This window comes from Mustela nigripes, chromosome 2 (genome assembly GCF_022355385.1).
Source record: "Mustela nigripes isolate SB6536 chromosome 2, MUSNIG.SB6536, whole genome shotgun sequence".
Lineage (NCBI taxonomy): Eukaryota > Metazoa > Chordata > Mammalia > Carnivora > Mustelidae > Mustela > Mustela nigripes.
Genome location: NC_081558.1, coordinates 170323284 through 170347285, shown reverse-complemented (window position 1 = coordinate 170347285; position 24002 = coordinate 170323284). Strand labels below are relative to the sequence as shown.

Here is a 24002-nt window from a genome sequence, read left to right as displayed (position 1 = left end):
TACTGTTTAGTTAAAAATAAAATCCTGGGTACAGTTAGTCAAGCATCCCATAGACTCTTTGTTTTGGCTCAGGTTGTGATCTCAGGGTCACGAGATAGAGCCTTGCATCAGGCTCCGGCTCAGTGTGGAGTCTATTTGAGACTATCTCTGCCTCTCCCTCTGCCAGTCCTCCCCGCAACCCCTCACCCCCACCTCTGCATGCTTGCTGTCTCTATCTCTAAATAAATAAATAAAATCTTAATAATAAATAAATAAATAAAATCTTAATGATAAATGAATAAATAAATAAAATCCTAGTTAATTGCTTTCAGGTCCACTGTGAGAAGTGCCATCATTTTAGACATGATAAGGTTTATGTATACCAACCAGAGACTTATCATCATGAATCTGCAGAATGTCTGCACTATAAAATATAGAAATTTATTATATTTTCATGTATATAAAGTAACTAATTATCCAAATAGGTAAGTATGCCATGGACAATACATTTTGCGGGTATATTTAAACAAATTACTGAATGATGAAGGAAAAATAATTAAATTTTCCAATAACATAAACTGGTATTTTTGACATGCTTAAAAGGCTTTAGCCATTTCCACTCTTAAACTTTCCTCTGAATCTGTATAAATACTATACTTTGAGCAAGTCCCTTTCCCATAGCTAATACAAAGATAATATTTGGCTCAGTATGTCTAAATTATCACAGACTTTGAATTTTTACAAGATACGACACACATGTTAGAACTATGTTTGAATTGCATCATGAAGCCCCAAGGTTTAGATGCTCACTTACCTCGTACTTTAAAATATTTCACATGGTTTGCCACAACCTCGGTCACACTTTCACCCAGACAGGTTTTCACACCATGAGGAAACAGAATAGATCGCCTTCTTCTCAGCAACCACTGTTTCTCAGTTTCTCTGTGGTCCAGAGGTAGTTTCCTTTCAGTAGAAGGAGAAGTGTCTGTGGATTCTGAGTCAGTCAGGAAAAAAGAAACTGTACTCTTGGGTTCTTGGATATCTTCTAAAGACATGTAGGTTTGTGCTACAGAGTGAAAGCATAGACAAGTCTTCTGATAATGAACAAAGATACAGTATGAAAGGTAACAAATAAAAACTGACTTTTGTGCCGTATTTCAATTTTAAAGTCATGATCAGACTACAGACATGTATGCCTCAAGAGTGGAGGAGTGAGCGGTCAATTTCTTTTCCATCTAACTCCTACTCCTTTATTTCAAGATTCTTGGTTATTGAAATAACTATATATCCAATTGCAACACAAGAAATAAGAGGAAGTAAGTCCGAAGTAGAAATTACTAAAGAAAAAAAACAAAATTATTGGAGAGATTTTAAAAGTTTAAATGAAGCAATAACAAACACTAAAATAATAGCATTTGGTTCAACTTCTTACAACAGTTGTATCATATAATATTATTTTTAAAGAGATTATAATACAAATATAAGGAAAAAATATATAGATTTTTAAATACCTGTTAATGATGTAAGGTTTCCTTCTATCACGACAAATATCAAAATACCCAGAGAAATCTTCCCCAAATGAGGAAACATAATCATTTGGGCCAAAATCAAAGGAAATGAGAAGAAACCAAAATCCTTAACTTGAATACCCGAAAAGACTTGAAACTTTCAGTAACAAATTATTATAAGAAAAGTCTAACATTTAAGAGTTTATATTTGAGAAATGACAAACATTCCAAAACCATTATAAATTAGCTAAATAAAAACGGTGTCCTTTCAAAATACCTGTCACTTCTTTCCTGAAATAACCAGCACAGCTACGAAAGCGGAAGAGATAAGCTAATTAGAACAGATGGGGAGAGACAATTTCTTTATTCTAATCTACCCAGCTAAGCTCTTTACGGCTCTTTCTTTGCCTTTAACAAAGAGTCCACTTAAAAATACTCTTTCACGTATGATTCACAGTTTCACAATTTTTATGAATCTAGTGGTTGAACATGACAGATTCACAAATTCTCTGGGGTCTTCTAGGGTCTATGATTTGTTGTTTTTTTTTTTTTAAGATTCATTTATTTATTTATTTTGAGAGAGAGAGAGAGTGGGGGTGGGATGGAGGCAGAGGGAGAGAGAGTCCCAAGCAGAACTCCAAGCTGAATGCAGAGCTCAACTCCGGACTTGATCTCACCACCCTGAGCTCACAACCTGAGCCAAAACTAAGAGTCAGAAGTTCAACCAACTGCGACACTCAGGTGCCCCTAGGACTTATGATCTGTAAGCAAAAGATTTACAAGCCCAAACTGACTATACCTATCTACTTCAGAAATACAGAGCTAGGTACAAAACTAACTTTAGCTAGTTTTCCTGGAGCTATTTCTTTTTGGCATAATTACTATCATGTAAATTTTTCTCCTTCATAAAAAATTTGAAAATCAGGGATGCCTGGGTGGCTGAGTCAGTTGTGTCTGCCTTCAGCCCAGGTCATGATCATCGTGCTCCTTGTTCAGAAGATAGCCAGCTTCTCCCTCTGCCTGCTGCTCCCTTTGCTTGTGCTCTCTCTGACAAGTAAATAAAATCTATTTTTAAAAAAAAAGAAATTTTAAAATCTTTGGTTATAACCACTTAACGTCATCTTCTGTATTTATAAAATGGGATAGGAATAGTAAACCTAACCCATGATGGGTTATTGTGAGGATTAAGTTAGTAAATACACAGAAAATGCTTAGAATATTGCCTGATACATACTAAGCATACAATAAAAATGATAGCCACATGATAACTGTGTTAGCTAGTAAACATGAGGCCCGGTGTATTTATGTACATGAGGAACTCCTAGCCAAGAAAGGGTATCTTTAAGGGGGTGGGGTTATGGACATTGGGGAGGGTAGGTGCTTTGGTGAGTGCTGTGAAGTGTGTAAACCTGGCGATTCACAGACCTGTACCCCTGGGGATAAAAATATGTTTATAAAAAATAAAAAATTAAAAAAAAAAAGAAAGGGTATCTTTTACCACAATAGGACCAGATAAAATTCTTTGTATTAGGACAGTTGTTTTTATCAAATAAACCTAGTAGAAAGCAATTAAATTCATCAAAGTCCCTGGGAAAGCTAGGATTTACTATCAAATAGCACTGGATTTACATCTTACATCATGTACCTCTAGTGAAGTTTTCTGGGGGCGGGGGGGAGGGGACTGTTTGGTAAAGATCTAAAGCACATTTCTCTTGAGAAACCTAAAGTAGTCCTGACCCCAATTTCTTCAGTCCCCAAAAGGGATGCACTCAGTTGTAAAAGAAGAGACCAGCTGGGTGGGTGTAGACCATACCAACATAAGGAAGCCTGATACCCACAAAAGCCTGTCTTTTATTGGCCTCTAGGCAAAGTTTCCAAATTTCTCTAAGGACAAGTTCAGTTACAAGGGACTCTATAGAAGGAAGGAAAAAACACATGTTTTCCAATACCATTTTATATACTTCTGGTCAAGCAGGCTTTCAAAGTATGCATGTCTACTCACAGTTCTCCCATATCAGGCATAGTTCAACAATTAGAGGTCATTTTCACAATTAAAAAAAAATATTGAATACAAATGATATTTTATATTTATTTTAGCCCAGTACATTTCTAAAGAAACACTAGTGATAAGAAAGAAAACTCAAGATAATTTGCTATGAAGAAAAGGCTTAAGCTTGGTGTTAAGCCAAAAGCAATTACAGCATAAGTGAATAACTTTATATGATTAAAAAGTAGGTGACACTGGAAGATGAGGACAGCACATAGACTGGAACCAGATTAGAAAGGGCTCTGTATGAGCCCTTTTTTTCCCCCATAACATAAAAAGAAAACAAGCTAATTATAAGAGGCACTAAACTTTTTCTAAGTCTTGCTTAGATAGGAGTCAAACAAACCAAAAAAAAAGCTCCTCCCTTTTTTTCCCATATTTTTTCCCATAACATAAAAAGAAAACAAGCTGATTATAAGAGGCATTAAACTTTTTCTAAGTCTTGCTTAGATAGGAGGCAAACAAACAAACAAAAAAAACTACTCCTTTTTTTTATCCCAAGAGTTGTAAATTAAAAATAGTATTATCTTCTCTGAAGACTTTCCCTGTCCAGTGACAACCCTCTTACTATCTTTCTACCACTTCTCACTCACACACACACACACACACACACACACACACACAACTAGGATAAACTCTCTCCTGAGCTTCCAAGAAAGTCTATTACAGTTTTTACCAGGAATATTAAAACTATTCATATGTTCATTTCTCCCACTTGACTATAAATGACTCAAGAACAAAAGCTGGGGTTCATTTTTTTGTACCCAGCAAATTGCCTACTAATAGATACTCTAAAAATGTTTCCTGAATGAACAAATTAACTATATGCCTGTTAAAGAAGAAAGAAAAATTAATCTAAACATCAGTTATATGATATGAACTGGAAATCATAAATTTGAAAATTTATTTCTAAGAATGGCTCATGTTTCTTAAGAAAAGAATATTACGCCTTGATTTAATGAATTGGAAACGTGTTTAATATAAAATGTTGATAATCAACGCATCATTTCCACATGAATTTAGGAAAATGAATTTTAAACAATCTTCAAAACATGATAAAGGACAGTGGTACCTTTGAAAAACATACAAACAAAAAGTTAAGAAGTCACAAGAAGATGTATTACACACTTGCTTTCCCAAAATTAGATGTATGAAATAATTAATAGTCTTTTTAAAAAGTCCCCTCCCATACACACACAAGTTGGGAATGAAAACATGTAATTATAACCATCTTTATAAGAAATCTCCAAAAGACAAATATCTTTAACAATATAAAGATGATGACAAGATTAACAAAAACTCAAAAACACTGAGGATTAACTGACAAATTCAAATACACATGATTTTGAAATAAAGTGTTCCAACTTTTAGCTTCATCTTAAATTGCCTTTGCTTCACTGCTTTATATACAGTTGACAATATAAATCCAAGAGATGCTTAAAACAGAAGATCAAAATAACTCTTAGAAAACGTGTTTCTTATCTGAGAAAATACAGTATCATTGTCCCCTCAAAATTTTCCTGATAACATCAAAAGCTTGTGAAGTCTTTAACCATGTAATACCACCATCATCACATGAATTCAAAACTGTTACCTGAACATTTAATAAAAACTTGAGCTCCATGGGGATCATAGATCTCTAAAAACTACAATTTAAAAATATAAAAGCAATTCTAGCAATCTGGCTTTTGCAGATGAATACTGGGTAAAGAGTTATAAAATTATATATTTAGTTCTAACAATTAATAAATAAGATTTTGAGGGTATTTTTAATTAAAGTTATGAGGACACCCATTTTATCTTCTACACTCACAGAAACTGTATACATACATTCTAAGGTATCAGAATAGGATAGAAGTCAATATTGATAAAACTATACCTCAAATAAACTAATTGAGCTACATATGTAATTTTTATAAATCTGTTTTGGACAGTTAAAATTTTTTTGTTCCAAATTTCATTCTGAATGAATGAACTAAATTCTCAGATCCCCACATACGACATCAAAAGAAAAAGAAAACATATAACAATTTACAGCAGAGTAACGGTTCCATTCAGCAACTGAGAAAAAAAAGCTGCGCTTTGAAAGAGTCAATTTTTATCATCTTCCTAACATTGTGTCTTCTTTTACACTATACAGAAGGGATGCCGTAAATGGCATTTTCTGAAGCCTTAATACTAAATTCTTCTTTAAAAAAATACACAGTATTCATACTGCATGCTTGAGCTGCAAAGAAGAGAATTACAATATAATGTGACTTGCCAACAAACTTGACAAGCACTGGGGCTGGCACCAGGGAGGACCTAACTCCCCTCAACTCCCAGTTATATGGAAGTACAGATCACATAGTTTTATTATCTACAAAAACATTCCCACATTTACATATGCTATTGCATAATCAGAAACATTTAATCAGAAAAATATCAAATATTTATGAAATTTTAATTTCTATCTAATAAGTTTATCTATACCAACCCATTTTCCACTGCATCTATGAGATCTCAACAATCTAATAATATATCTTATATATTTTAGATACTGTTCAATGACTTATAAAACTACCACAAGTTATTTTCTTCTCTGTGAGCTGACTAACACAAATGCTGATAAGCGGCTTTCCAGTAATCTTATAGAACATCTGTGTCATGTTTGTACAGATTAACTAGCTACTGCTGCCCTTCTGTTGCTGTAAATGAAGTTTCAAAATGAGCTCTCGAATATCTTCCCGCTTGGTCTTTATTACATGACGAGGAAACCATTTCTCCAAATGAATTGGAAGTTCAAAATTAACAATAGGATCCTAATGAAAGAAAAGAAAGAATGCAATCACTTTAGCAGTACAATTCAAATTTGTTTTTATTTCATTTTACAAGAAATGAGAAATTGCTAGCTTTTTAAAATAACGGCTTTACTGAGATATAATTCATATAATACATAATTCACCTAAACCTATGTATTACCATTCCTCCCCAACTATATGAAAAGTTCTAACTATATACTATAATCCTTATGTGCTAAAAGTGCATTCAGTACTAGTCAAAAATACTCTACTCCTATACCCATTTTCATGAACACCACACCAAAAAATGGGGCTGGCTGCCAGGACAACCAACAATGCAATTAGAGGGCTAGAACTTCCAGTCTCAACCCCCCCGCCTACAGATAGTGGAGAGGGGCTTCACAAATAATGTTGGTAATGACTGAAGTAATGAGTAAACAGTTTAAAAAGCAAACAGTGACTCCTTGCTTTTAAAATTTCTTCCTTAATACAGCTACTTATAGTATCACTGATGAGCTAGAAAGTTTAACACTCATGCTTATTTTTGTATTTATCTAGCTTATGGTTTTCTGAGCTTCTTGAGTATATGGGTCTTCCATTTTTTTTTTTTAAGATTTTATTTATTTATTTGAGAGAGAGAATGAGTGCTTGCACAGAAGGAAAGTGAGGGGGAGAGTGAGAGGGAGAAGCAGACCTCCTACTGAGCACGGAGCCTGTCGCAGGACTCAATCACAGGACCCTGAAACCATGACCTGAGCAAAAGGCAGACGCTTAACCGACTGAGCCACCCCGGTGCCCCAATATATGGGCCTTTTAGTTTTGAAATTTTTTCTTCACATTTTTGTCTGCCTTTCTCTCTCCCAACCTAATCCTTCTGGAACTCTAATTACATGTAAATTACATTTTTTGACCTGTATCACACTTGTCTTTTATATTCTGATCTCTATGTTTTTTTTTCTCTTTGAAATATAGTGGAATTCCTTCCATTGCCCTTTTTTTTTTAAAGTTCTAATCCTGTCTTCTGCTGCATCCAAGTCTACTACTAAACCCAACTAATAAGTTTGTTTTACTTTTTCTTCTAAGTTTTTATTTATATTCCCCTTAGCTAACATACAGTGTAATATTAGTTTCAAGTGCAGGATTTAGTGATTCACCACATATCTACAACACCCAATGCTTATCATAGAAATGCCAGTAAGTTCTTAATTTCAGATATATTATTCTGCATTTTCAGCTCTAGAATATCCACTTGATTTTTTAGTAGATTCCATCTCTATCCATTTTGTTCATCTTTGACTGTTTTCTCTAACATATTATTCAAACCATTTAAAAATTCTTCTCTGTTAAATAACTCCAATATCTGGATTATATGTGGTTTAATTATTTTCTTTCTTGATTAACTGTAATATTTTCTTGCTCACCCAGTAATTTGTGATTATATCCTACTAATTGTGAATAAAAAATTTATTTACATCTTTACATACCTTAAAAAAGCTCTCCACATATTGCAGTAAATATACTCCACAATCACTGCTATTATCTTGTTTAGGAACTTTAGGGCATAGGTCCACCATGTTTGTTTTGCTGAATTCACGATGAGTTTTTCGTTTAACTTCCCATTCTACCTCTAAATACCTTGAATCATCAAAAAGTAGAGTGATTCTAGTAGAAATCCCTTTACTATTACTATTCAACACAAAGAAAAACATTTGCTGCCAGATGTGTTGCCTCAAGTCAAAGTTCCAAATTTAACAGTACAAGTGTTTTAAGGCTTTAAGTGTTACTACTTAAAATTATCTGAGTTTCAGACTAAAATCTAGACTTTTTTCAACAACTCAACTTCATAACTCATATACATAAACTCATTTATATTATGAAGTAAACTGATAAATTATCTTAAAACTCTAGCTGGAAGCTATTTCCAGATCCTATAGTAAATTACAAAATTATACACATACACACACACACACACGTGCACACACAAGTAATAAAAATATGAAAAAGTTATTTTTTCTAAAATGATATTTTTGATAATCACTAATATCTGCAATGTTCCTTTGTAAAATTACACTTACTGTTCAGTTATGAATGCAAATTCTGAATTTTCTTTCAATATATACAAGTTAATATTTGAGAAATATTAATACTTGAATATTAACATACATGGGGATATATATGATTGATTATGTTTGTAGACTTCATCTAAATACGTAGTAAAATACAATTCATGGCATAGTCTTTTCAGTAATTCTTACAGTAACTTCAAAATTATTGAGATTTTAGGTAACAGAATGAGGGTAAAACTGTCATTACTTACTCTCGTAAATTCTGAACTGTGTTTTGTATAGAAGCAGCTTTCAAGGAATCTAGTATGAGAATGCACGGCCTATGAAAAGCAAAAAAAGAAATCAAGGTGTACATATCTGCATATGGAGTAAATTTAAATATCTGAAAAAACTATTATTACAGCATAGCATGTACCTACCTTTTACACATTTTCTTTGGTACTGATGGATTTGTCTCTGTACTCTGAAATAATAGGCATTTTTATGACTTTACAATTAAAACCAATTTCAATAAAATAATATGCAGTTACTCTTTAAAATGTTTGAAATACTCTGAAATTCAAATTTCAAGTAAGAGCTCTTTTCATCATCTAAAGTGAACCAACATCATTTTTTTCAGAAATTCACTGATTTATGTTCTTACACTGGTGAGAGTATCTTATATATACACTTTTACATGTGGCCTCAAGAAGTTAAGGCACTTTAACATGGCCTAAAAACAACCTAGAATTCTAACTACTTCTATTTAGAGTCCCCATCTTAAGCAAAGATAAACAAGTTAATTTAATCTACCCTTATCTACATTTTCTAACTCAACATATGCTGTTGGTGGAGACAAATTTGAGAAACAACAGATCAAACTTCAAGCAGATTTCTTTAATGAAATCTTCTCAGTACCTTTATTATTCTAATGTAACCGTGAATCTTTAAGAGAGGACTAAGACATAGGATTTACCCAACTGACCTTATAATCCTTTTATCATAATCTGCATCTTAGAACAAGTGTTCCCAGGAACCTAATTTGGAAGGCTGTTTCTTTCTTCTACTTCTTTTTTTTAAGATTTTATTTATTTATTTGAGGGAGAGAAAGAGACTGTGGGGAGGTGAGGGAAAAAGGAAGGGCTTGATCCCAGCACCCTGGGATTGTGACCAGAGCTGAAGGTAGATGCTTAACCAACTAAGCCACCCAGCCACTCCTGGGAAGCCTGTTTCTATAAGCAAGAAGAAACTCCCCAATCATGTCACTGTTACAGCAGAAAAGGAAACTTCCTTTCTTCTGTCCACCCTATACCGGTAAGGGTAAAGAAATAAGCCTATGCCAGGATAGCAAGGCTACTGCTCTCTGTACCTACCAAAAAAAAAAAAAAAATCACTAGGTGGTTACTTTGGTCAATTAAGACACCAAAACTAGACCATGCATGCCAGTTTGGAGGACTATAAAAGAAAAGTTAACAAAACACAAAAAGGTGGAGCCTAAACAACATATGACTAAACAACCAATGGGACAACAAAGCAATCAAAGAGGAAATCAAAAATATACATGGAGACAAATGAAAATGAAAACAAAACAGTCCAAAATCTTTGGGATGCTACAAAAGCAGTTCTAAGAAGTTAGTTTATAGCAATATAGGCCTACCTCAAATAAACAAAATTTCAAATAAACAATCTAACTTTACACCTAAAGAAACTAGAAAAGAAAGAGCTAACAAAGCCCAAAGCTAGAAGGAAGGAAATAATAAAAATCAGGGTGGAAAGGTGGTGGGTATTAGAGAGGGTACGGATTGCATGGAGCACTGGGTGTCGTGCAAAAACAATGAATACTGTTATGCTGAAAATAAATAAATACATAAATTTAAAAATAAAAAAATAAAAACAAAACAAAACAAAATTCTTTCATCCTTTTAATAAAAAAAAGGAAATTAATTAAATTAAAACTAAAAAGAAAAACAACAGAAAAGATTAATGAAACCAAGAGCTGGGTCTTTGAAAATAGAAACATAATGATAAACCTTTACCCATAATCATCAAGAAAAAAGAAAGACAATTCAAATAAAATCAGAAATGAAAGATGAGACGTAACAACACCCAATAAATATGAAGGATTATGAAAACTTACATGCCAATAAATTGGAAAACCTACAAGAAATGAATAAATTCCCAGAAAGACACAATCTTCCGATACTGGATCAGAAAGAAATAGAAAATCTGAACAGACCAATTACTAGTAATGAAACTAAATCAGTAATCAAAAAACAATCAAAAAGTTGATGACCAGATAGATTCATAGATGATTCTACTGGACATTTAAAAAAGAGTTAGGGAAACCAGGGTGGCTTGGTCAGTTAAACAATCAACTCTTGGTTTCAGCACAGCTTATGATCTCAGGATCATGAAATCAAGCCCCACATTGGGTTCTGCACTCAGTGTGGAGTCTGCTTATCCTTCTCTTTCTGCTCCTCTCCCTGCTTGCTCTCTTTCTCAAAAATAAATAAATAACTAAAAAAAAAATAAAGAAGAGTTAGTATCTACTCTCCTCAAACTATCCCCCCAAAATAGAAGGAAAGCTTCCAAACTCATTCTATGAGGCTAGCATTACTTTGATTCTGAAACCAAAGACACCACAAAAAAAGAAAACTACAAGCCAATATCTCTGATGAATACAGATGCAAAAATCATCAACAAAATACTAACAAACTGAATTTAACACTACATTAAAAAAATCATTCACCTCAATTAAGTGGAATTTATTCCAGGTATGCAAGGATGGTTCAGTATCCACAAATCAACCAAGGTAACACATCCCTCTAACAAATTAAAGGATAAAAACCATATGATCATCTTAATAGATGTGGAAAAAGCACTGGACAAAATTCAACATCCACTCATGGTGAACACTCTTTATGATGAACACTCTCAACAAAGTGGGCTTAGAGGGAACATAGCTCAACAACATCATAAAGTTCATGTATGATGGCCCATAGCTAACAACATACTTATGGGGAAACGCTAAAAGCTTCTCCTCTAAGACCAGGAACAAAGATGCTCATTCTCACCACTTTTATTCAACATAGTACTAGAAATCCAACAATCAGACAAGAAGAGAAATAAAAAGCAACCAAACTGGTAAGGTAAAAGTAAAACTGTCACTATATGCAGATGACACACTATATACAGAAAAACATTAAGACTGTACCAAAAAACTATTAGAATTCATAAATGAAAACAGTAAAGTTGCAGGATAAAAATTAAAATACAGAAATTGGTGCATTTCTATACACTAATATCAAAATAGCAGAAATAGAAACTAAGAAAACAACTCATTTATTATACCAAAACACTCACGCACAAAAATTTAGGAATAAACAACCTCACAGGTGAAAGATCTATACTCTAAAAATGTAAAATACTCATGAAAGATATTGAAGACAAATAAACAAGTGGAAAGACATAACATGTTCACAGATCTGGAGAATCAACGTTGTTAAAATGTCCATACCACACAAAGTACTCCTCAGATTCAATGCAATCCCTATCAAAATACCAATATTATTTTTCAAAGAACTAGTAAAAATAATCCTAAAATTTTTATGGAGCCACAAAAGATCCCAAATAATCAAAGCAATCTTGAGAAAGAAGAACAAAGTTGGAGGTACCTTAACCTCAGATTTCAAGCTATACTACAAAGATACAGTGATCAAAACAGTATAGTCCTGCCACAGAAGAGACACACAGATCAATGGAATAGGTTAGAGAGCCCAGGAATAAACCCACACCCACATGGTCAATTAATCTATAACAAAGAAGGCAAGAATATACAATGAACAAAAGATAGCCTCTTCAATTAAATGGTGTCAAGAAAACTGGACAGCTATGTGCAAAAGAATGAAACTGGATCACTTTCTTACACCATATACAAAATTCAATTCAAAATTAAAGACCTAAATGTGAGACCTGAAACCATAAACCTACTTCAAGAAAACACAGGCAGTACTCTTGGACATCAGCCTTAGCAACATTTTTCGAGATCTGTCTCCTTAGGCAAGGGAAACCAAAACAAAAAGATACTATTGGGACTACATCAAAACAAAAAGCTTTTGTACAGCAAAATAAACCATCAACAAAATGAAAAGGCAACCTAACGAATGTGAGAAGATATTTGCCAAAGACAGATCTGATAAGGGTTAATTTCCAAAATACATAGAGAGCTTATACAATTTAACACACACACTTAAGTCCAATTAAAGATGGGCAAAGGATCTGAATAGACATAAGACCTACAGATGACCAACAAACACAAGAAAAAATTTCTACATCACTAATCATTAGGGAAATGTAAATGAAAAGCACAATGAAATACTACCTTACACCTGCCCGAAGGGACTAAATCAAAAAGACAAAAATAACAAGTGTTGGGGAGAATGTGAAGAAAAAGAAATCCGCATAAACTGTTAGTGAGAATGTAAATTGGTTTTCTACAGCCACTGTGAAAAACAATACAGTTTCCTCAAAAAATTAGAAAAAGAAATACCATACAATCCAATAATTCCACCACTTGGTGTTTATCCAAAGAAAGTGAAAACACGTATTTGAAAAGATATGTGCACCATAATGTTTATTGCAGTATTATTTACAATAGCCAAGATATGAAAGCAGTCCAAGTGCCCATCAACAGATGAATGGATAAAGAAGATGTACACACACACAGAGGAGTATTAGAAATAAAAAAGAATGAAAGTCTGTTATTGGCAATGATGTGGAGGGAGCTAGAGGCTATTACACTAAGTGAAATATGTCAGATTGAGAAAGACAAATACCATAAGATTTCACTCATATGTGAAATCTAAAAAAACAAATTAATAAACAAAAAGCAGAATCAGACCTATAAATACAGAGAACATAGAGAAATACAGAGGGGCAGAGCATCAGGGGATGGACAAAATGGGTGAAAGGGGAGTGGGAGAGTCAGGCTTCAGTAATGGAATAAATAATCATAGATATAAAAGTCACAGCATAAGGAATATGATCAGTGACACTGCAATAGCACTGTATAGTGAAGATGGTGGCTATACACCTGCAGTAAATGTAGCATAACATTTAAAATTGTCAAATCACTATGTTGTACATCTGAAACTAATGTAGTACTGTATGTCAAACTACACCCAAAAAAATAATTTTAAAATATATATATTTTTTATATAACATATATAAATATATATTGAATATATATACATTTATATATATTTAGGTTTAGATTACTAATTACACTAGCTTAAAAAAATGCTAACATGATGAAGAATAAAAGTACATCTGAAGGTGCGTTTGGATGGCTTAGATGGTGGGAATCTGCTCTTGGCTCTGGTCATGACCTCCAGGTCCTGGGATCGAGCCCCACATCAAGCTCCTGGCTGGCTCAGTGTGGACCCTAATTCTCCCTCTCCCTCTCTCTGTCTCTCTCAAATGAATAAATTTAAAAAAAAAAAAAACTTAAAAAAAATACTCTGAAAAGGAACCAACCAAAATGAACTAACAAATTACTGAATAAACAAATAAAAATAGTTAAAATAAGCTACACAAATGCAAGAAGAATGATAATTTCTCTTATTCTGTTTCCTATCCCCATAAAAATATATCAAAGAACCATAAAACAACACATTTATTATGGCCCAACAATATCCATCATATATAATACTACATGTGGAAAACCCAAAGACTCCAAAGACTCCACTCCAAAACTGCTAGAACTTGTACAGGAATTCAGTAAAGTGTCAGAATATAAAATCAGTGCACAGAAATCAGTTGCATTTCTTTACACCAACAACAAGACAGAAGAATGAGAAATTAAGGAGTCAATCCCATTTACAATTGCACTCAAAACCGTAAGATACCTAGGAATAAACCTAACCAAAAAGGCAAAGAATCTGTACTCAGAAAACTATAAAGTATTCATGAAAGAAATTGAGGAAGACACAAAGAAATGGAAAAATGTTCCATGCTCATGGATTGGAAGAACAAATATTGTGAAATGTCTATGCTACCTAAAGCAATCTACACATTTAATGCAATCCCTATCAAAATACTATCAACTTTTTTCAAAGGAATGGAACAAATAATCCTAAAATTTATATGGAAGCAGAAAAGACTTCAAATAGCCAGAGGAATATTGAAAAAGAAAGCCAGAGCTGGGGGCATCTCAATCCAGACTTCAAGCTCTATTACAAAGCTGTCATCATCAAGACAGCATGGTACTGGCACAAAAACAGACACACAGATCAATGGAACAGAATAGAGAACCAGAAATAGACCCTCAACTCTAGGGTCAACTAATCTTCGACAAAGCAGGAAAGAATGTCCAATGGAAAAAAGACAGTCTCTTCAACAAATAGTGTTGGGGAAATTGAACAGCCACATGCAGAAAAATGAAATTGGACCACTTCCTTACACCACACATGAAAATAGACTCAAAATGGATGAAAGACCTCAATGTGAGAAAGGAATCCATCAAAATCCTTGAGGAGAACACAGGCAGCAGCCTCTTCGACCTCAGCCATAGCAACTTCTTCCTAGGAACGTCACCAAAGGCAAGGGAAACAAGGGCAAAAATGAACTATTGGGATATCATCAAGATCAAAAGCTTTTGCACAGCAAAGGAAACAGTTAACAAAACCAGAAGACAACTGACAGATGGGAGAAGATATTTGCAAACGACATATCAGATAAAGGGCTAGTATCCAAAATCTATAAAGAGCTTAGCAAACTCAACACCCAAGAACAAATAATCTAATCAAAAATGGGCATAAGACATGAACAGACATTTCTGCAAAGACATCCAAATGGCCAACAGACACATGAAAAAATGCTCCACATCACTTGGCATCAGGGAAATACAAATCAAAACCACAATGAGATACCACCTCACACCAGTCAGAATGGCTAAAATTAACAAGTCAGGAAATGACAGATGCTGACGAGGATGCAGAGAAAGGGGAACCCTCCTACACTGTTGGTGTGAATGCAAGCTGGTGCAGCCACTCTGCAAAACAGTATATGGATTCCTCAAAAAGTTGAAAATAGAGCTACCCTATGACCCCAGCAATTGCACTACTGGGTATTTACCCTAAAGATACAAACGTAGTCATCCAAAGAGGCACGTTCACCCAAATGTTTATAACAGCAATGTCCACAATAGCCGAACTATGGAAAGAACCTAGATGTCCATCAACAGATGAATGGATAAAGAAGATGTGGTATATATATATACAATGGAATACTAATCAGTCATTAATAGAAATGAAATCTTGCCATTTGCAATGACGTGGATGGAACTAGAGGGTACTATGCTTAGCGAAATAAGTCAATCAGAGAAAGACAACCATCATATGATCTCCCTGATATGAGAAAGTAGAGATGCAACATGGGGGATTTGGGGGGTAGGAAAAGAATAAATGAAACAAGATGGGATCGGGAGGGAGACAAACCATACAAGATTCTTAATCTCGCAGAACAAACTGAGAGTTGCTGGGGAGCGGGGGGCGGTTGGGAGAGGGTGATGGGGGTATGGACATTGTGGGGGGTATGTACTGTGCTGAGTGCTATGAAGTGTGTAAACCTGGCAATTCACAGACCTGTACCCCTGGGGTTAAAAATATATGTTTATAAAAAAAATTTTTTAATTTAAAAAAAATCAATATCCATCATAATCCATACCTCCACTATGCCCTATTTTATAGATAAAATTATTACATTCAAGGGTTTTCCCTCTTTTATACCTAAAAGAATATACTTACTTGGGAATCTTCTGTGCCCAAAGACAGTGTTGAAGCAGTATGTAGATCATTATCTGGTTAGAAATAATAAAGCAGTTATAAGTGTTTATTTATGTCTAATGCAAAATATTTAGATGTGGTTTGGGTCAGTATTAATGATAATGGCTATTAATAATTCTGCTTACTGTTTAGACTACAGCTATTAAAAACATAATTTTCATTTTTTTTCTCAAAAAAGTGAGCTTATTTGCATACTTAATTAAGATTTGTGTTGTAACATAAGAAAAATCATGGAAAAATTTTAAGAGATATTACCTAGTCAATTTACTAGTGTTAACAAGAATTGTTTTCATTTGTTAAGAAAAAAATGCAAGATTTCACCACTAAAAATATTAAAATAAATTAATTTAGTAAAGCTGCAGGACACAAAATTAATATACATAAATTTGTTGCAGTTCTATAAACTAATAACACATAGCAGAATGAGAAATTAAGAAAATAATTCCACATACATTTGTACCAAAAATAATAAAATACTCAAGAATAAATTTAACCGAGGAGGCAAAAGACCTAAACTGGTCTATGCCTGCAGATCCATAACATGAATTCTTAGTCATGTTAGCAAAATTACAAAATTACAAAATTACAAAAAGTGCTACAATAAAACTTGACATAACAGTATAAATTAAGAATTACATGAGGTTGGGCATCTATTTTGAAAATTTCAGATTTCTTATTCTTTCTTCTAATAAATGTCATGATAAAAAACTGTCATGAAGTATCTTTTAACTTTATATTGTTCACTATAATTATTTTGTTGTTGTCATTATTATTAAAAACACTACATTAAGTTTACCACCTGTTGTTTTGTTGTCATGTTGAGACTGCTGAACTTGGGAGTGCTCGGATAATGTTTGTGGAAAATCTTCATATATAGCTTCTTCTAACCATGGAAAGCAAATGACTGCAAGGTACCAGTGAGATCTGTTGAAAAGAAATACAATCTTAATAACACAAAATCCAAACAATGCAAAAGAATGTGCTCAGGACCTACAGCTGAGAAAGTGGGTATGACAATTTTCATACCAATTCTGTAAAAGCCCATTGTAATATTTGACACAATATGGAATACACATTCCAAAAGTAATTCAATAAGCAGAAAGACTACTTAGGGTAAAATCTGAGCTATTTCAAATTTATTTATTTCATCCAATCAGTGCTTCCTACTGAGAAACTGCTTTAATAAATAGACAGACTCACAACATCAACTTTTTTCTATTTGTGCTTGAAGAGCTTGTTCTCTTAAATATTTTAAGATTCATCCCAAAACCTTTTGATCTTTTATGCAGAAAATCTTTTGAGTCCAAGAAAAACTCAATGTCTAAGTCATTATAGTCTTGTGAGTATCTGTCATTTTTTTTCCACTATATTTACAATATAGCCACTGTCAAATCAAAATTTAAGTTAAGTAACTCATAGTTCTAGCCATTTCTTTGGAAAAAATTAAAAATAATACCTGTAACTTACATACCCATAAGAAAAAATATTTTTTTTCTGTATGCTCCAATTTTGTTTTTAAATAATCTGAAATACTCACGACTCATTTACAGGCACAAAAATGTAATCTTTGTTAAAGATGTTTATGTGACGAGTCCATGTTCTTACTCTTTTATGTCTTCTCTGTGCCATTCTGAGAATATGAAAGATTTTTACATATAAAAAATTTAAACTTTAAGATACAGATTTCAAGAGTCATTTTCATACACTGAAAAAATGCTAGAGTCAGTTTACTTAACCATCCTCTTTAAGATACATAATATTTAAAACACATTAAGATATATAATATTCACCCCTTTTCATTAAGCCTAGTTTGTTCTTAATCCTAATCACATTTATAAATAATAATATAAAAAGAATAAAAGCAATTTATAAAATGTTTTATAGATTTCAAAAGTAGTTCGGCAACTAAAAATAGCTATACTTATTTATTCAATTTAGCTTCATGTGGACATGATAAGAATCTTAAGAGACTCATTTAAATGTTTTATATGTGATGAGGGAGGTATCAAAACTTAATGGAAGAGGAGGAATGAGGCATATATTCTTAGATTTTTTTAAAGACGAAGGCAGCGGCTTAACCCACTGAGCCACCCAGGCGCCCCGACCTCATGAAATTTAATTTTAGGACAAGCAAACAAATGATTAGAGATCATGTTATGAAACAAAAAAGTGCTGGGAGAAAAAATTTCCATTTCATATATAAGGAAATTATAAGATAATGAGTTAAACATAGCCACCATTCATCCATCTTCCATTGTGTTTCTGCAATAAATATTAGTTTTCTATGAGCAATTAATAAAAATCACCCACACTACCTTTATGGAATTTATAAAGTAATGAGGGCAGAAAACAACTACAACAAATAACTAAAGTATAAATGTCATAAGGATTATAAAGAAATTATGTTACAGCATTTAGAAAAGCCATCTAGAAAAGAATCAGGACAGAGAAATACTTATCTTTTCTTTATCAGGAAAGCTAAGGAAGGATGATATCAAACCAAGTTTGAATATCAAAAAAAGTTTCAGGAAAGAGGTGGTATTTAACAGTGACATAAAAGAGATGGTATGTGACTTCTGGCTCAGTCCCTTCAAGAACCTCTTTTTTATGCACCGAATGAAACAAATCATTAAGTTCTTCTTTATTTATTTTTTTAAAGTTCCAAGTAATATAGGAATCAGACTTCTCTGACCCATCCCTATTCATCTGAATATCTAACCAAACTCAGAGGGATAAATATTAGGAAGGAGATGGAATCTAGAATGAGCTGAAAACAAGTGGCAGAAATTAGATACAATGTAATTAACTTTATAAAATAATCAGAAGTCCTATGTTTACAGCATTTTCTTATTTCAGAATGACCCAACCATTCCAGTGATTATAAACAATTATTTTCAACTAGTGCATAGCCTATTAATCTGTTTTTCCATTTGAAAATCTTAAAGATGGGGCACCTGGGTGGCTCAGTCAGTTAAGCATCTGACTTTGGGTCAGGTCATGATCTCGGGGTTCTAGGATTGAGCCCAGCTTCAGGTCCAGCTCCTCACTCAACAGGCAGTCTGCTTGTCCCTCTGTCCCTCCCTCTGCTCGTGCTCTTTCTCTTTAATAAATGAATAAATTCTTTAAAAAAAAAAGAAAATCTTAAAGATAGAAAAATGGTTTTCTTTTTTTGTTATATTGGTGTTGGTTTCCTGACTATGCTAACCTTATTTGATCGGTAACTTATGAGACACTGCATGGGGCAAGGAGAACAGGACAGAATATGAGGAACATAATATAATCACTTATTCTCAGTTCCTAACTCTTTGGAAAATGAATATGTTCAATTAAATGTCTAACACTTCTCTTCCCATTTAGTAAGATACATTATTATTCTCTTGAGATCCTACTATGTACCAAGCACTGAGCAAAAGGCACTGAGGAAAGGGCAGATAATAAGACAGATGTAGTTCATGACCTCATGAAATTTTTTTTTTTTTAAAGATTTTATTTTTTTATTTATTTGACAGAGAGAAATCACAAGTAGATGGAGAGGCAGGCAGAGAGAGAGAGGGAAGCAGGCTCTCCGCTGAGCAGAGAGCCCGATGCGGGACTCGATCCCAGGACTCTGAGATCATGACCTGAGCCGAAGGCAGCGGCTTAACCCACTGAGCCACCCAGGCGCCCCGACCTCATGAAATTTAATTTTAGGACAAGCAAACAAATGATTAGAGATCATGTTATGAAACAAAAAAGTGCTGGGAGAAAAAATTTCATCAGAAAATAGGAAAGAGCTTCACATATTTAAAAATTTAAAGGAAGCAGGTTAAGATGAATGAAGTAGGATAAGTGAGTGGAAAGAATATCATGAGATGTGTATAGGAGATGGACAGAAGCCAGATCTGTCAGCATCTCATAATCCATAGTAATGAGTTTGTGAATCATTTAGTCTGAGATTTCCTAACACTAGTAGTATGAGCATCTTATCAGGGATTTATTTACCATTAAGGTTTATATCCCTTTTGGGGGAAAAGGAGTAGCAAGACGGCAGAAGAGCAGGAGACCTAAATTTTATCTGGTCCCAGGAATTCAGCTACATAGTTGTCAAACCATTCTGAACACTTACAAATTCAATAGGAAACTGAAGAAAAGAATAATTCTATGGACAGAAAAGCTACTACTTTCTGGAAGGTAGGACATGTGGAGAAGTGAACCCGAGGTGATATACCAGAAGACAGACCACTGAGGGAGGGGCCAGCTCCCAGCAAGCAGCAGAGCAGTGGAGCACAAAATCAAAACTTTTAGAAGTCTGCTCCAGTGACGGACATCGCTCCAGAAGCTAAGCAGGCGGTGGAGCCCTCGCTAGGACAGTGTGGCCTCAGGACACAGGACCCTTGGGGTTACAGTAAGACCAGGGGTGCCTGAGTGCCACAAGCTCCCAGGTAAGCAGGAAAGCCAGCTGCAAAGACAGAGCCAAGGAGTGGGCTCTCAGCTTGGGATTCCCACTAACCGTGATCTGAGGCATAGTGGTACCACTGCTCTTGGAGCAGGGAGCCCAAAAGTGGCAGATCTGGGGAGACCCCACCCTTCCTCTCCCAGGGGGAGGGGCATGGATTCACACTGCAATAATCTGCTGGGTTGGGAGACTCCAAACGAGGCCGTGTGCCACACACAGAAATTCCCGGTAACAGGCTGGGTGAGCTCACAGTGCAGCCAGAGATCAGGGAGACAGGAGTGATTGACTGCTTTTCTCTGAGGGTGCACTAAGAAGTAGGACCCCGAGCTCTCAGCAACTCCGGGTGGGAAACTGGGAAGCCACCATCTTCATTCTCATCCTCCAAAGCTGTATGGAAAGTGTTCAGAGAAGAAAAACTACCAAGAGCGAAACAGAACATACCACTTAGCCTGACCTGACTAGGGCAGTACTACTCCACCTCAGTAATCAAAATTACTGATCAATGAGAACAGCAAAACAACAGTGCTAGAAGAACGGAGCACATTAAATTCATGGCTGTTTCCCCATGATTACTTCGTCTTCTGAAGTTAAATTTTTAAAAATTTTCGTTATTTTTTTCTTCCTCTATTTTTTGTTAATTGTTCCTATTTCCTATTTTAAACTATTTTATAAATACCTTTTTAAAAATTCTTTTAAAATTTTCGTTGTTATAGTCATATTCTATCCCTTCATTCTATTTAACTTTATTTTTTGTATGCATATAGGTTTTTCTTTCTTTAAAATTTTGGGATAGAGTTTCTTCTTAAAGACCAAAATAGACCCTAAATCTAGCTTACAGCTTTCTTTTAGTCTCCAGTCTGATCACATTCTTTTTTTTTTTTTCAACCAACTTCTTACTTACCAATTCCTTTTTTAAAATATTTTCTAATATTTCAAGGAGGAAATAAGATGGTGGAAAAGTAGCAGGCTGAGACTACTTCAGATAGCAGGAGATCAGCTAGATAGCTTATCTAAAGATTGCAAACACCTACAAATCCAACGGCAGACTGAAGAGAAGAAGAACAGCAATTCTAGAAACAGAAAATCAACCACTTTCTGAAAGCATATTTTCCTGGGATTGTTGCCACCCTTTTAGTATTTTACTTGCTCCTTCATATACTCTTATCTGGACAAAATGACAAGGCAGAAAAACTCACCACAAAAAAAAGAACAAGAGGCAGTACCGAAAGCTAGGGACCTAATCAGTACAGACATTGGTAATATGTCAGATCTAGAGTTCAGAATGACGATTCTCAAGGTTCTAGCCGGGCTCGAAAAAGGCATGGAAGATATTAGAGAAACCCTCTTGGGAGATATAAAAGCCCTTTCTGGAGAAATAAAAGAACTAAAATCTAACCAAGTTGAAATCAAAAAGCTATTAATGAGGTGCAATTAAAAACTGGAGGCTCTCACTGCTAGGATAAATGAGGCAGAAGAAAGAACTAGCGATATAGAAGACCAAATGACAGAGAATAAAGAAGCTGAACAAAAGAGGGACAAACAGCTACTGGACCATGAGGGGAGAATTCGAGAGATAAGTGACACCATAAGATGAAACATTAGAATAATTGGGATTCCAGAAGAAGAAGAAAGAGAGAGGGGAGCAGAAGGTATACTGGAGAGAATTATTGGAGAGAATTTCCCCAATATGTCAGAGGGAACAAGCATCAAAATCCAGGAGGTGCAGAGAACGCCCCTCAAAATCAATAATAATAGGTTCACACCCCGTCACCTAATAGTAAAATTTATAAGTCTTAGTGACAATGAGAAAATCCTGAAAGCAGCCCGGGAAAAGAAGTCTGTAACATACAATGGTAAAAATATTAGATTGGCAGCTGACTTATCCAGAGACCTGGCAGGCCAGAAAGAGCAGGCATGATATTTTCAGAGCACTAAATGAGAAAAACATGCAGACAAGAATACTATGTCCAGCTAGGCTATCATTGAAAATAGAAGGAGAGATTAAAAGCTTCCAGGACAAACAAAAACTGAAAGAATTTGCAAACACCAAACCAGCTCTACAGGAAATATTGAAAGGGGTCCTCTAAGCAAAGAGAGAGCCTAAAAGTAGTTAATCATAAAGGAACAGAGACAATATACAGCAACAGTCACCTTACAGGCAATACAATGGCACTAAATTCATATCTCTCAATAGTTACCCTGAATGTTAATGGGTTAAATCCCCCAATCAAAAGACAGGGTATCAGAATGGATAAAAAAACAAAACCCATCTATATGTTGCCTACAAGAAACTCATTTTAAACCCAAAGACACCTCCAGATTTGAAGTAAGGGGGTGGAAAAGAATTTACCATGCTAATGGACATCAGAAGAAAGCGGGAGTGGCAATCCTTATATCAGATCAATTAGATTTTAAGGCAAAGACTATAATAAGAGATGAGGAAGGGCACTATATCATACTCAAAGGATCTGTCCAACAAGAAGATCTAACAATTTTAAATATCTATGCCCCAACGTGGGAGCAGCCAACTATATAAACCAATTAATAACAAAATCAAAGAAACACATCAATAATAATACAATAATAGTTGGGGACTTTAACACTCCCCTCACTGAAATGTACAGATCATCCAAGCAAAAGATCAACAATGACACATTGGACCAGATGGACATCACAGAATGTTTTAAGCAGCAATGTCTACAATAGCCAAACTATGGAAAGAATCTAGATGTCCATCAACAGATGAATGGATAAAGAAGATATGGTATATATACACAATGGAATACTATGCAGTCATCAAAAGAAATGAAATCTTGCCATTTGCGATGACATGGATGGAACTAGAGCGTATCATGCTTAGCGAAATAAGTCAAGTGGAGAAAGACAACTATCATATCATCTCCCTGATATGTGGAAGTGGAGATGCAACATGGGGGGCTAGGGAGGTAGGAGAAGAATAAATGTAACAAGATGGGATTGGGAGGGAGAAAAACCATAAGTGACTCTTAATCTCACAAGACAAACTGAGGGTTGCAGGGGGGAGGGGTTGCAAGGAGAAGGGGGTTGGGGTTATGGACATTGGGAAGGGTATGTGCTATGGTGAGTGCTGTGAAGTGTGTAAACCTGTTGATTCACAGACCTGTACCCCTGGGGATAAAAATATATGTTCATAAAAAAAAATTAAAAATTAAAACTAAAAATATATATATATTTTTTAACTTTTTTTTAACTTTCATCTTAACAGTCATATTCCATCACTTCATCATGTTTACCTACATATTTTTTTTTCTTTCTTTCTTTCTCTCAAATTTTGGGAGGCAGTTTCTTCTAACAGACAAAAATACACCCAAAACAGTGTGGCTCT

The 24002-nt window shown here is 34.5% G+C and overlaps 2 protein-coding genes across 6 annotated transcripts in view; both read right to left on the bottom strand.

Moving 5' to 3' along the window:
- Positions 1 to 1575, bottom strand: part of IMPG2 (interphotoreceptor matrix proteoglycan 2) — a 79489-nt gene extending 77914 nt beyond the window's left edge. The window contains exons 1-2 of the mRNA XM_059388366.1: positions 1491 to 1575; positions 794 to 1045 (exon numbers count right to left, since the gene is read on the bottom strand). Coding sequence (XP_059244349.1) covers positions 794 to 1045; positions 1491 to 1575 — 337 coding nt within the window. The remainder of the gene's footprint in view (positions 1 to 793; positions 1046 to 1490) is intronic.
- Positions 1576 to 4488: 2913 nt separating this feature from the next.
- The window catches only part of SENP7 (SUMO specific peptidase 7), a 155726-nt gene continuing 136212 nt past the window's right edge, over positions 4489 to 24002 (bottom strand). For all 5 annotated transcript variants that reach the window (XM_059392060.1, XM_059392062.1, XM_059392063.1 and 2 more), the window contains 7 exons: positions 17741 to 17833; positions 17003 to 17127; positions 16165 to 16217; positions 8800 to 8843; positions 8632 to 8700; positions 7799 to 7949; positions 4489 to 6335 (listed from right to left, as the gene is read on the bottom strand). In XM_059392060.1, coding sequence (XP_059248043.1) covers positions 6198 to 6335; positions 7799 to 7949; positions 8632 to 8700; positions 8800 to 8843; positions 16165 to 16217; positions 17003 to 17127; positions 17741 to 17833 — 673 coding nt within the window. In that variant the 3' untranslated portion in view covers positions 4489 to 6197. The remainder of the gene's footprint in view (positions 6336 to 7798; positions 7950 to 8631; positions 8701 to 8799; positions 8844 to 16164; positions 16218 to 17002; positions 17128 to 17740; positions 17834 to 24002) is intronic.